This window comes from Gekko japonicus, unplaced genomic scaffold, assembly GCF_001447785.1.
Source record: "Gekko japonicus isolate JY-2015 unplaced genomic scaffold, Gekko_japonicus_V1.1 scaffold84, whole genome shotgun sequence".
In the NCBI taxonomy this organism is placed as follows: Eukaryota; Metazoa; Chordata; class Lepidosauria; order Squamata; family Gekkonidae; genus Gekko; species Gekko japonicus.
The window spans coordinates 911241-923246 of record NW_015159712.1 but is presented as its reverse complement, the minus strand read 5'-3'; the positions used below and the strand labels follow the sequence as shown (position 1 = coordinate 923246).

Below are 12006 nucleotides of genomic sequence, written 5' to 3'. Positions count from 1 at the left end.
GGAGAAGGGGGTGTTAAATACTGTTTTTATCTTTGTAAAATGATTGCTCATTATTTTATTTTTCAATTTTTTAAATCATCTGTGTACATAAAGATCAATGAGAAATCATTTCAATTATTTTTGGTGATTTCATAACTGCAATTAATGATGAAATAAAATTAATGTGAAATTGCTTTGCAGCAAATGAGAAAAGAGTCATTAAAATCTCTCCCTTCAGAAAATGGAGCTGATTAAGGGTCCATTTGAGGAGATGGGGCACTAGAGCTTTGAACATGAAGAGCAGAGACAAGGGGGTCTATTATGGAAGATAGTAACCCTGAGTAAATCTTTGTCAGTCCATATGTGGACAGGCAGGCACTGCAACAAAAACTTTTGTGAAACAGAATCACCACAAATCAGGTCTAGAAAAAATGAGAGACCCTCATAAAAAACCCCACAGGAATGTAATGGATTTTATGGATTCTCCACCAAAAAAGAAAAAAGGTAAAGGTTCCCTTGTTCAAAAGCCAGTCGAGTCCGACTCTAGGGTTGCGGTGCTCATCTCTGTTTCAAAGCCGAAGAGCCAGCGCTGTCCGAAGACGTTTCCGTGGTCATGTGGCCGGCATGACTAAACACCAAGGCGCACAGAACACTGTTACCTTCCCACCAAAGCGGTACCTATTTATCTACTTGCAATTTCTTGCTTTCGAACGGCTAGGTTGGCAGGAGCTGGAACTAGAGGCGGGAGCTCACTCTGTCATGCGGCAACTCGGGTCTCGAACTGCTGAACTACTGACCTTCCACAGCCTGCAGTTCAGCATCTTAACCACTTGAGCCACCGCAGCTCCTAAAAAGAAAGAAACCAAACGAATAATACCTGTTCCAGACTAAATGGCTAGTGTAGAAGCAGCCGCAACTGGTGAGAGAGACTTCCTGCTGTGATTCAGAGACTACTAAGCTAGCAAATAGGTAATGAAGCATGCGCCTGTTAAATATAAATCCACAGTTTCTCAAATGTGTTGCCTACCTTTCCCTCACAGAAGCCCTGAAACATGAATACATAAAATTTAATAGAGGCATAAATTAAAAATTCATTTAAAATTAATAAAATGCAATATTACATTAAAGGAAGCTGGTAAAAGGTAAAGATTTCCCTTGCTCGAAAGCTAGTCAAATCCGACTAGGGGGCGGTGCTCATCTCCGTTTCCAAGTCAGCGAGTCGGCGCTGTCCAAAGACTTCCCTGTGGTCATGTGGTCGGCATGACTAAATGCCAAGGCGCATGAAACGCTGTTACCTTCCCACTGAAGCAGTACCTATTTATCTACTTGCAATTTCTTGCTTTCTAAAATGCAATATTACATTAAATGAAGCTGGTAATCACTAGTTATTTTGGTGAGGGGGAAAGAGACAATGATAGGCACTCAAAATTGTATTTTTGTTGGCTGTAATAGTCAGTGCTCTAATATATTTAAGGCTATACAGCTTTTCTTTGCGTGAATATTTGACCACCAGCTATTACTACAGGTAGTTAGGGGAAATCAAAATAGTAGTTCAGAAGGTTCACACTGACTCATGTATCTAGATTAGGTGTGAAATATTTCATTGGAGACCATGCAACCATATATATTGACAGAGGGTGAAAAACTTTGAAAGAGTGGCCCAGCATGCTATACCCGGGCATTTCCTGGGATCAGAAGGCTCCCCAGGCAAAAACTGAAAGGACACCTTGCTTTAACCAATTGCAGAAATGGGGCTAGTTGGTCAGGTAGGTTTACCGGGTTCCCCCTGGCCACCAGTGGGGGATGGGGGGTAGGGTTGTCAGATCCAGGTTTGGAAACTCCTGCAGATTTGGGAATGGAGCTTGGGGAGGACAGGGACCTCAGTGGGGTACAATGCTACAGAGTCCACCCTCCACAGGATCCATTGTCTCCAGGGGAACTGATCTCTGTTGTCTGGAGATGAGGCGTAATTCCGGGGGATCCCCAAGTCCCACCTGGAGGCTGGCATCCCTAGGCTGGTGGCTCCATTGTCTTCCAGTGCTTCAGGAGCAAGGTTTTTTGGGGTGCTTCAAGGTTGTTTGTTGCACAGCTTCAAGGTAGTGAAGCGCTAAAATAGCTATTCTGGTAATAGAGTTCTGCAGATTACACAGAGATTAAACGCAAGGTTCAGCTCGTTGGGCATTGCCCTGCAGGCCACATTCCCAAGAGGTCTCTCTTAGCCCTCCAGTCTGCTTCCAATCATCCTGCAGCATTTCCAGTCCTGAGTTTGTCTGGTAGCAATTATGCTGCATTAACTCAGGAATTTCAGGGCTCACAAGAGCCTAAAGCGGGGATTTTGCTCCTGCAAGGGGAGGAGTGCACTGGGGAGGAAGAAGGGACAGGCAGACAGTCAGGCGATTATCCCTGCAGGAATACAAAGGCCCTCTCCTGAGGCCCTTCTGTCATTGGGTACTGGGCAGCATACCTGCATTCACAACCACGTGGAGACTATTAGGCTGTTCTCAGCAAAATCTCCTGCTAAACCTACCCCAGCTGCCACAGCTGAAGCGTGAGAGAGAGGTTAGGACTGATGGCTGAGTTTCCCAAAATTGGTCACTTGACCTTTGTGTGGGGGAGATACAAAGGCTGGTAAAGTCAGAAGAAACTGGAACAGCTTGTCTTCACACACCTTGCAGGATGGAAAGGAACTAAATTTACAGTAAATAAAAGGGAGGGTTGTGAGGTGGAGAAAGGTGGAGATGATCCAAGGTGCAATCTGTATGGAAGATCTTTTGATTTTTCCCTCTGCAAGGGATGGGACTTGTGCAAAAACACATGGGCACCTATTCATTTCAACAGCACTTATGCCAGAGATGCCTTCCAAGGTTGTGCTGAGGTCAAGTTCAAAAGTGGGAATAGAGTATTCAATCCCCAGAATACCATATCAGGTCTGAAGGGGATCACTCAAAGGAAGGTGGGCCAAAGCAGTAGCTTTACTAACACAGCAAGTCTGGGCAGGAGGAAAAGCAGGCACACAAAAGTTATTGCTGAATGCATTTCAAAGACTACCCATTCTTAAGCAGAACAGAAGGCTAGGAGCAAGCTGGATTTACCATTCACAGTGGTTGCTACTTCAGAATTCCTATGGGCCAGTTAGGCAAAATTCACCATGTTCATGCATTATGAAGCAGAGCATGTGCTTTACATGCAGAAGAGCATAGGTTCGATCCCTGGCATCTTCCATTAAAAGGATCAGGAAGTACGGTAGGTGATGTGAAAGATCTGAGACCCTGGAGTGCTACTGCCAGTTAGATCGAATGATACTGCCCTTGAAGGGACAATGGTTTAACTACCTTCACATGTTTCATCTCACATTAGTGTCACGTCGCCCTATAAAACCCCATAGTTGTACTACATTAAGTAAGTAAACTGCAGCTGCTTTAAAAAACCCCAATGCTCTCTTTTGCTAAGAATATCACAACGTTTCCCAAGCACTGTGTGCCACCTTCTTGAAACTTTCCATACATGCTCTGTCTACAGTAAAAGGTAAAGGTTCCCTTGCTCGAAAGCCAGTCGAATCCGACTCTAGGGTTGCGGTGCTCATCTCCGTTTCAAAGCCGAAGAGCCAGCGCTGTCCAAAGACGTTTCCATGGTCATGTGGCCGGCATGACTAAACACCAAGGTGCACGGAACGCTGTTACCTTCCCACCGAAGTGGTACCTATTTATCTACTTGCAATTTCTTGCTTTCGAACGGCTAGGTTGGCAGGAGCTGGAACTAGAGATGGGAGCTCACTCCGTCATGCGGCAACTCGGGTCTTGAACTGCTGATCTACTGACCTTCCACAGCCTGCAGTTCAGCATCTTAACCACTTGAGCCACCGCAGCTCCTTCTGTCTACAGTACACCCCCTATTACTAAATCCTTCCCTATCAGTTCGCCATGGGGGCCGTATGTAACAAGCTCTGCTGATTGTTTTTATTGCTGCCTTGTAGCCTCATTTATATGTTTGGTGACACAGAAGAAAAAAATCACAAACTGTGAGTATAGAAAGTGTCGTGGGTAACTGGTACTTTAGTTTAGACAGGGTTCTACAGCTGTGAGACTTGGCATTTAGAATTTTATCCTATGTCAATCACATTTGCATCCTGTCCTTCCTCCACAGAGTTCAGGATAGCATATGTGGCTTCCATGCAACAACTCTGTAAGGTAGGCTAGGCCAAGAGAAAGTAACTGGCCCAAGACAAAATAGATATTTGAGCCTACTCCCCTCCAATCAAAGTCCAGTAATCCAGCCACAACACACTGCCTTTTTTTGTGACCTGCTTGTTGGAAATGTCAAGCTGCCAGTCAATGCAGGACATGAGTTTTTTGCTTGTTTCAAGTAAGAGCTTCTTTTTGCACTATCCCAAGCTTACGCAGGGACATCATAAACCATAGTTGTGGTTGGTAGCCATGTCGGAAAAGCAAGATTTGGGGCCGGAAGCACCTTAAAGACCAACAAAGATTTCCAGGGTATGAGCCTTTGAGAATCAAAACTCCCTTCGTCAAATACCAAAGGAAATTCGGAAGCTGCAACTAGTGCAGAATGCCACAGCCAGGCTGTTGATGGGTCTTCCTAGACGAGATCACATCCAGCCTGTGCTGAAAGCGCTGCACTGGTTGCTAGTGGCGTACCGGATTCGCTTCAAAGTGCTGGTTCTTACCTTTAAAGCCCTATATGGCCAGGGACCGGCCTACCTAAGGGACCGCCTTTCCTCGCATGCTCCCCCAAGGGCACTATGGTCAGGGAGCCAAAATCTCCTAGATGTTCCTGGCCCCAAGACCATCAAACTTGCGATGACCAGGGCTAGGGCGTTTTCGGTGGCGGCTCCTATCTGGTGGAATGAGCTCCCAGAGGAGATTCGGGCCCTGCGGGACCTTGTACAGTTCCGCAGGGCCTGTAAGACGGAGCTCTTCCACCAGGCTTTTGAGTAGGAGCCGCCACCACCACTGTTTCATCAACGTCCTATAATCTCCGCACACTACCACCGCTGGTGCGGGTACCATTGGAGGGAGCGGGACGCTCCTAGGAGACGACAGGGCAGTGGGGATATGCACTGCTGTTGTTGCATAGCTATACCATCAAGAACACCATCTTGGTTTTACGATTTGGAAGTGAGTAGGGGAGCACCGAAAATGTCTTTTTATGAATCCTATTTAAGTGTTTATCTTGTATTTTTAGTATTTTATACTGTTTTATTGTTATAATCTGGCGTTATATCTCTGTTAGCCGCCCTGAGCCTTTGGAGAGGGTGGGATATAAATCCAAATAAATAAATAGATCTCTGACTCTTGAAAGTTTATACTCTGGAAATCTTGTTGGTTTTTAAGGTACTACTGGATCTTGCTCATCAAGGAACCCTTTCATACATTGCCCAGCAGCAAATGCCTTATACTCTGCTCTGGGAGACACAGCTCTTTCCAGCACCTGGACAAGTGTACTGTATTATACAGTCACCTGCAAACATGCTGTGTTTGTTGGTTTCACACTTTCCATTTTAGAATGTGCACTTAAAACTTCTATTGTGTGTGCTTTTAAAATGTGTGGCTAATGTGGCCTGTGGTCTTCAGGACATGGCAGGAAAAACTTTCAGGCCTTATTACTGCCTGGTTTACTTCATCTGTCAGGGATTACTGCAGGCCCAGGAAACAAAATTAATTGGCTGAGCCAGGAGGCAGTTGTCATTATGGTGGCAAAACACCAGATACAAGATTAATGCCACCTTTCATTGCGCAGCTTAGGGGCCAGCCAAAATCAGAACTTTCCTTAACCCTAAAGTAAATAAGCAGGTGCGTATGTAGCCGTGTTGGTCTGAAGCACCAGAACAAAGTTTGAGTCCAGGTGCACCGTTAAGACTGACATTTGATTCAAGGTAGAAGCTTTCGTGTACTTCTTCTAAAGTGTCCATGCACACAAAAGCTTATATCTTGAATAAAGCTTTGTTGATCTTAAAGGTACCACTGGACTCAAACTTTGTTCAATCCTTCAGCCAGTACCTTTTACTTGGCCTACCCGCCATGCATTTATTTTGCATATTGTTTAGTTCTTTAGCCTGTCAGAAACGCAGCAGAGTTTATGCTCATTCTGTACCCTATCCTTAATTCAAAACGTTTTCCGTTGTAACTGGCATACTAATCCGTCTTGGGCTTTGCATCACATATGGAAAAGTTTTAGATCTTAGACTTAACTCGCCACGTTCGTAAAAGAATGACATAAATAAAGAGGAAGGCATCTGCAGTCTGCTGAATAATGGCCAAAAGACCTGGCTCATGTAACTCAATTACTTTATTTGTTTAAGTGGGTCCCACAGTATTTGTAACAATCAGAAAAAAAAACCCTGCAAGGCATGTTGGGCAACATTATGCAAATTATTCTAAAGGCAAATGGCAGCCTGGCTGCCTCCCCAGCAGAATGAAGCAGCAGCCTTTGGCCAAATACCATTGCACCTCCCAAGCCCGGAACCCTTCACCCTGAGATGCGGACTTGCATGCCTGTGCCACCCCCTGCACCCACCCAGTCTGTGCCAGGCCATCGATGGATCTGCTCTGCCTGAGAAGGCTGGAGAGTGCTGGTAGCATCTGGAGCAACTGAGCAACAGTTGAGTTGGATTGGCCTTGGTTGTACATGAATATTCTGGGATTTAGGCTGTACACTTACACTGGAGCCCACATGCAGAAGACTCCACGACAACACTGACTAGGCAGAAGGTAATGGTCATTTACAAAGCTCACTGGCCACCTGCTTGGTGTGCCCTCAGGCACCTGGAGCAGCAGAGAGCAAAGAAGTCCCTCATTTCCATCCCCCAGCCCCCACAGGAACCTGCATTTTTAAAAATAACCTAAGGGGAATTCTAGTCATGCCAAAGAGAATTTGTGCCCCTTTGAAAGATTCCTCTGTGCAGGAATCTTGCACTGTCGTGCGTATTTCTGGTCACCTCCAGGGCAGTCCCTCTTAATATTGACACAAATCTTTCTAGAAGTATTCTGCTGGGCATGTGGGCCAAAAACATTGCAGATCTGACTGCGTGTATGTGTGTGTAAGAGAAATGTGTACGTTTCACATGTTTTGTTTTCAGAAGTACATTAGGTGTCGTACGGAAACAAATCCTTCCATTCATCTGCCCATCTGGTCCAACTGCCTCCCATGGGATAGCAAGACAAAATCATCTATAAAAACAGGTTCTTCTGCCTACAGAATATTCTCCCTGAGGGAAAGCTATCCCTTTCACCCAGGACAGCAGAAATCCAGCTGGACAAGGTACTATAGTGAATACAATAAATGTTTATACATCAGTTGTTCACCTGTTCTGAGCACGTCCGGTCTAGCTTCCAGCTGCTTGGAAGCTGGTTCTGAGACCGTCCCTTTTGGTCTTCATGTCCATTGTTTATGAATTAATTAGCACTGAGGCACCTTCGCATGCATTCATTCACTCTCTCCCTCACACACACACACAAGCAAGGCATCCAGGGAAAAGAGGGACTATCAGGTACATCCTGTTTTCTTGTACAGAAATGGCCCATCTCACACACTGGCATAGCCATCAGCAAGGAATTTTGTGGGTTTTTATCTAGAGATTAGCACTTGTCCAACCAACAGGGTAAGACTGATGACATCTGTCCACCTGTTAGCATCCAGCACCTCCCTTTCCTTCTTCATTTTCTAGAGAAGCACAGGCAGGATTACGTAGGTAGAAGGGATACTTCTTGAGTTGCAAAAGCTTGCAGGCCAAGAATGATGGAAAGGTGCTGTGCCTCATCTCTCGTAATTTTGCACTGAATGAAGAACTTCTGTAATCGGACAGTACAGTTACAAAAGTGTGTTTGTCTGGGTGGGGAACAAAACAATAAGTCTCCGTAACAGCTCTGCTAAGCAGTACCTCAGTTCCAAATTATCTCGCTGTACCAATGTTCCTGTACTGACACATGAGAAGGTGCTTAAAGGTTTTTTTAAATGTAGCATTGCAAAGAGCATAGCAAGCTGGGTTGATAGTACTGTTGACATAGCACAACCAGTACCCAATAGACCAGACAGTGTCAGGGACACAATTACAGAAGGTATTAATGAGGACCATCACATTGTATGGCGTCCATGTCAGAATAAAGGCTAGCAAGATGGCAAAGATGGTTCTGGTGACTTTCTTCTCCCGGGCTGCCATTTGGCGCTTCTTCCTCACTTGACTCCTGGCAATGCTAGCAAATTTCCTGGCAACATTGGCTGGGCGGCTGTTTGACAAGGTAATTGGGGTGGAGCTGGCTTCTTTGTCTGCAACAATCTCGATGGCAGTGATGCATTCGGTGCCAGTTTGCTTAGTGACAATCTTAATTTTGGACCATTTGGATGCTGGATTAACTCTTGGGTGGGCTGGGCTCTGCCCTTGATCAGCTGTAGAAATGTCCAACACCTGCTTCTCTTTATTGGTCTGGGTGATGCTTACAGTGCTGGATTCATTGGAGGTTTCTTTCTCTTCCTGATGACCGGTGGTCTCTGATGGCTGTAAGGGCTGCTCATCAACTTTTCCATTTTTCACCTCCTCCTTGACTTCCATTGCTTTTTTGGGAGAGTTGTTGTTATTCTGCTTGACCAGTGGGCTCTTCAGAAAACTGATGGGGTTTGACTTCTTCTCCTTTTTGCTCTCAGGCTTGCGCCTTCTGACACGGCTCCGGCTTGCCAGTGAGATGTGAATGTAGAGCACAGTCATGATGACCACCGGGAGGTAGAAAGCCGCAATGGCTGTGCCAAAGGTCACAGCTGGGTTGGAGAGGAACTGAATGTAGCAATCGCCTTCCGCAACTGTCCTCTTTCCAACAATGAACTGCCAAAACAAGATGGCAGGGGCCCAAAGGAGAAATGATAATATCCAAGCAACTGCAATCATCAATCCCGCCATTTTGGTTGTCCGCCTAGCTGGATAAGTCAGTGGCTTGGTTACACAGAAGTAGCGGTCAAAACTGATGATGAGTAAGTTCATGACCGAAGCATTACTCACCACATAGTCCAAAGCCAGCCAGAGGTCACACACTACAGCCCCAAGTGGCCAATAGCCCTTGATAATATATACTGTATAGAGATTCATGGAGAAGACGCCAATGATCAGATCAGCACAAGCCAAGCTAAAGAGGAAGTAGTTGTTGACAGTCTGGAGTTGGCGGTTCACCTTGATGGAAAGCATAACCAAGATATTCCCTACCACAGTGACAAGACTAAGTGATCCAGTCACAGTGGCTATGAAGACCATTTCCACGGTCTTATACTTGGTGGTGAACTCATTATTCTTAGTGAAGTTGTCATTGGTGAGGTTGTCCATCTTTATCAGCAATGTCTAAGAAGTGAGATTGCTTGTAGAGTCTGCAGGAAAGGAGGGAGAAAGAGAAAATGGAAGAAATAGATCATTTGCAGTGCTCAAGAATTAACACAGCAAGGTAGAGGTGAGAGTTCACAAATTAACTCCTTTTTTGCAACTCCCCTTAACCAATATTACAGTGAGATACATCTGAACTATAATTTCTAGGTACTTTCTCCTTATAGGTCATCTCTTGATTTTGGCAGAAATGTCTTTTTGAAGGGTACTTATACATCACAAACTTACCCTTCTTGGCATTTGTATTTCATTCTTACCTCAACAGAGCAGGGTGATATACTTGGGATTTCCTCCATTTTGTCCTCACAATAATCCTGTAAGTAGGTTAGGCTGAGAGATCATGAACCCCTCCCCCCCCCCCAACATCATGGCTAAATGGGAATTGAGCCTAGCAATTCTTTTTCTTCTTAATTACAATAAATTTTATTTAATGCCTCCTCAAAGCACAATACCACCAATATCAGAAAAGGCTCATAGAAATACATAGTTTGTTGGCAGCATGTGGAGAAACACAAAAGAGGCACTTAGACACATCAACAAAGGCTCCAGCAGCACAGTCGTCATAACTATTTAAAATTGCTCATGATACCCAGGCTGATGAAACAAAGAGGCAGCTGGATGAAAAGACTTAATTAAACTCCACAAACACAGTGACAACCAAATGTGGAGCTGCAAGAAGTGCAGGATGTGGTAAACTATCTTTGTCCTTAAAAATGTGGTTTCCAAGGAACAACTGAACAAAAATGAACTACCATGGGTTAAGAAGAGTTGACAAGGGGGCAAGGGGAGGATACAACTATGTTGGCTTCTAAAAGTGTTTACTAGTGATGGGGAATATCTAGATTCAGTCCAAATCCACCCATCAGATTTGAGGGGTCTATTTTGACCCCTTTTCTCAGTCAGTTTGAAAGCCACAGACTGTGAAATGGGACCAAAAAGGTTTTAAAAACTTTTAGGCCCATGCCTATTCCTAATGCTATACTGTCATGTCATCTACAGTTCCCATGATGTCTAGTTGCTCTGAATGCACCATGTAGGGAAGAGCATGAATCTTCTTGACCTGTACCCTTTTAATGATAATGTAATTGTAACGATTCCTTGTTTCTGTGTGTGTGTGTCTCTTTAAAAGTTTGGTTGCATGGCTGTGGTAGATAGACAAGAGTGGTTGAGAGAGGCAAGTGTGGTATGATGGGTGGCTGACAGAGACGGGGAGGGGCTTTGGAAGTGAATCTGGCTGGATGAGTATGTGAGTCAGTCAGGAGTTTCAGTTAGATGTTGACAGTTGATGTTCAGACAGTTGTGTGTTGAGGCAGTTAAGCTGACTGTTGATGTTGTTCAGAGAAAAAGGAAAAGAGATCTAAAAGCTGAATGTCTAGGAAAAGTAAAGTAAAGTTTAAGTGAAGAAAAGTTATAGGAAAGTCTGTGTGTCATAACAGACTGGAGTGAAACAGTAAACGTATATGGCATTGAGATAAACAAGTGTTACAAAGTTACATGCAAAGATCCCTGTCAGTGAGAGAGAAGATTGTGTGGGATACCAAAGCAATTGTTCAGTATTTACACATTACTAGTTACATTGTACTACCCTCTTATTTATGCTTTATTTTAATAAGTCCTCTTTATTTTAATAAGTCCTCATTCAAGTATACCAGCTCAGAAAGAAATACTTCCCAGGACCACATAGTTCCTCGTAAGCCTTAAACTCGGTCTACCAAACTAGTAAGAGCAACAGTACAAGCATAAAGGTTTGAAAATCCTTAAAATTTCCTGGTGGCAGCAGATTATACCCAGTTAAACAAAATAAAGAGAACTTTTAAAGGGAAACCAGTCCTCCCCAATAAGGAGGACATCACAGTAATATTTTTAGAGCAGCTGAAATTCTCAATAAAATATGAGTCCTCTTTCAAAGACCGCATAGAGAGGAGAGAGCTATAAGAAAAACTAAAACAGTTACAAATAATATTAGTAATAATATCAAATTATAACTTCTAAATTTTTCTAATGGCCTTGATTTTGTTATTGGTATAGTACCCATCCTCCACCTTACTAAACCTGGCAAATCAGTGTGCTTTTGGAATTAAAATGTAATTAAACAGCCTTCAAAAACATCTGTCCTCTGCTATTAAAGATATTAATTTCAGAGTTGTTTATGGGCCAAGGAAGTTCTAAAACTTTCAAAAATTTATCTCAAGTCCCTTTTAAAGGTGTCCATGTCAAACCATGCAAGTTCTTCTTTTTCTGTAGATATACAGGAGTCACTATCTTTATTGTTAGCATTATCGATAGAGATGCTTTGGTCCTTGCTTTGTATAAGAGACCTATGTGAGGACTTGTTGGCTTTAACTTGAGATGTTCTGCCACTAACTGTTGTTTCCCCCTTTGATGCATCATCCTTATGGTTGGCTGGCAAAATTGTACCCAGTTTCATCACTTTATTCACTATTACAACATTCTGACATATGAGGAATTGCTTAAAATATACATTTTACATTTCTGGTGTAATGTTATGCTGTGAAGAGTCAAGGAGCTATCAAACAGTGAATGGGTTACATGGAGCCTGGTTTTGGGCAGAACAAACTTCTCCACAGGGTAGCTGTGTGTATGCCAAGGGGCACACATTGACTTATAAGATTATCCCATGAATCCCC

The 12006-nt window shown here is 43.9% G+C and overlaps 1 protein-coding gene across 1 annotated transcript; it reads right to left on the bottom strand.

Moving 5' to 3' along the window:
* Positions 1-7888: 7888 nt before the first annotated feature.
* CHRM4 (cholinergic receptor, muscarinic 4) lies at positions 7889-11778 on the bottom strand. Its single transcript, XM_015408310.1, has 2 exons — positions 11756-11778; positions 7889-9317 (listed from the first exon to the last, which is right to left on the bottom strand). The coding sequence occupies exon 2, from the start codon at positions 9302-9304 to the stop codon at positions 7889-7891; it is 1416 nt and encodes a 471-aa protein (XP_015263796.1). The 5' UTR covers positions 9305-9317; positions 11756-11778.
* Between the last annotated feature and the right edge of the window lie 228 nt (positions 11779-12006).

Bases quoted from the DNA above. Each gene is read 5' to 3' on its own strand.
- CHRM4 (XM_015408310.1), bottom strand. From the start codon at position 9,304: ATGGACAACCTCACCAATGACAACTTCACTAAGAATAATGAGTTCACC.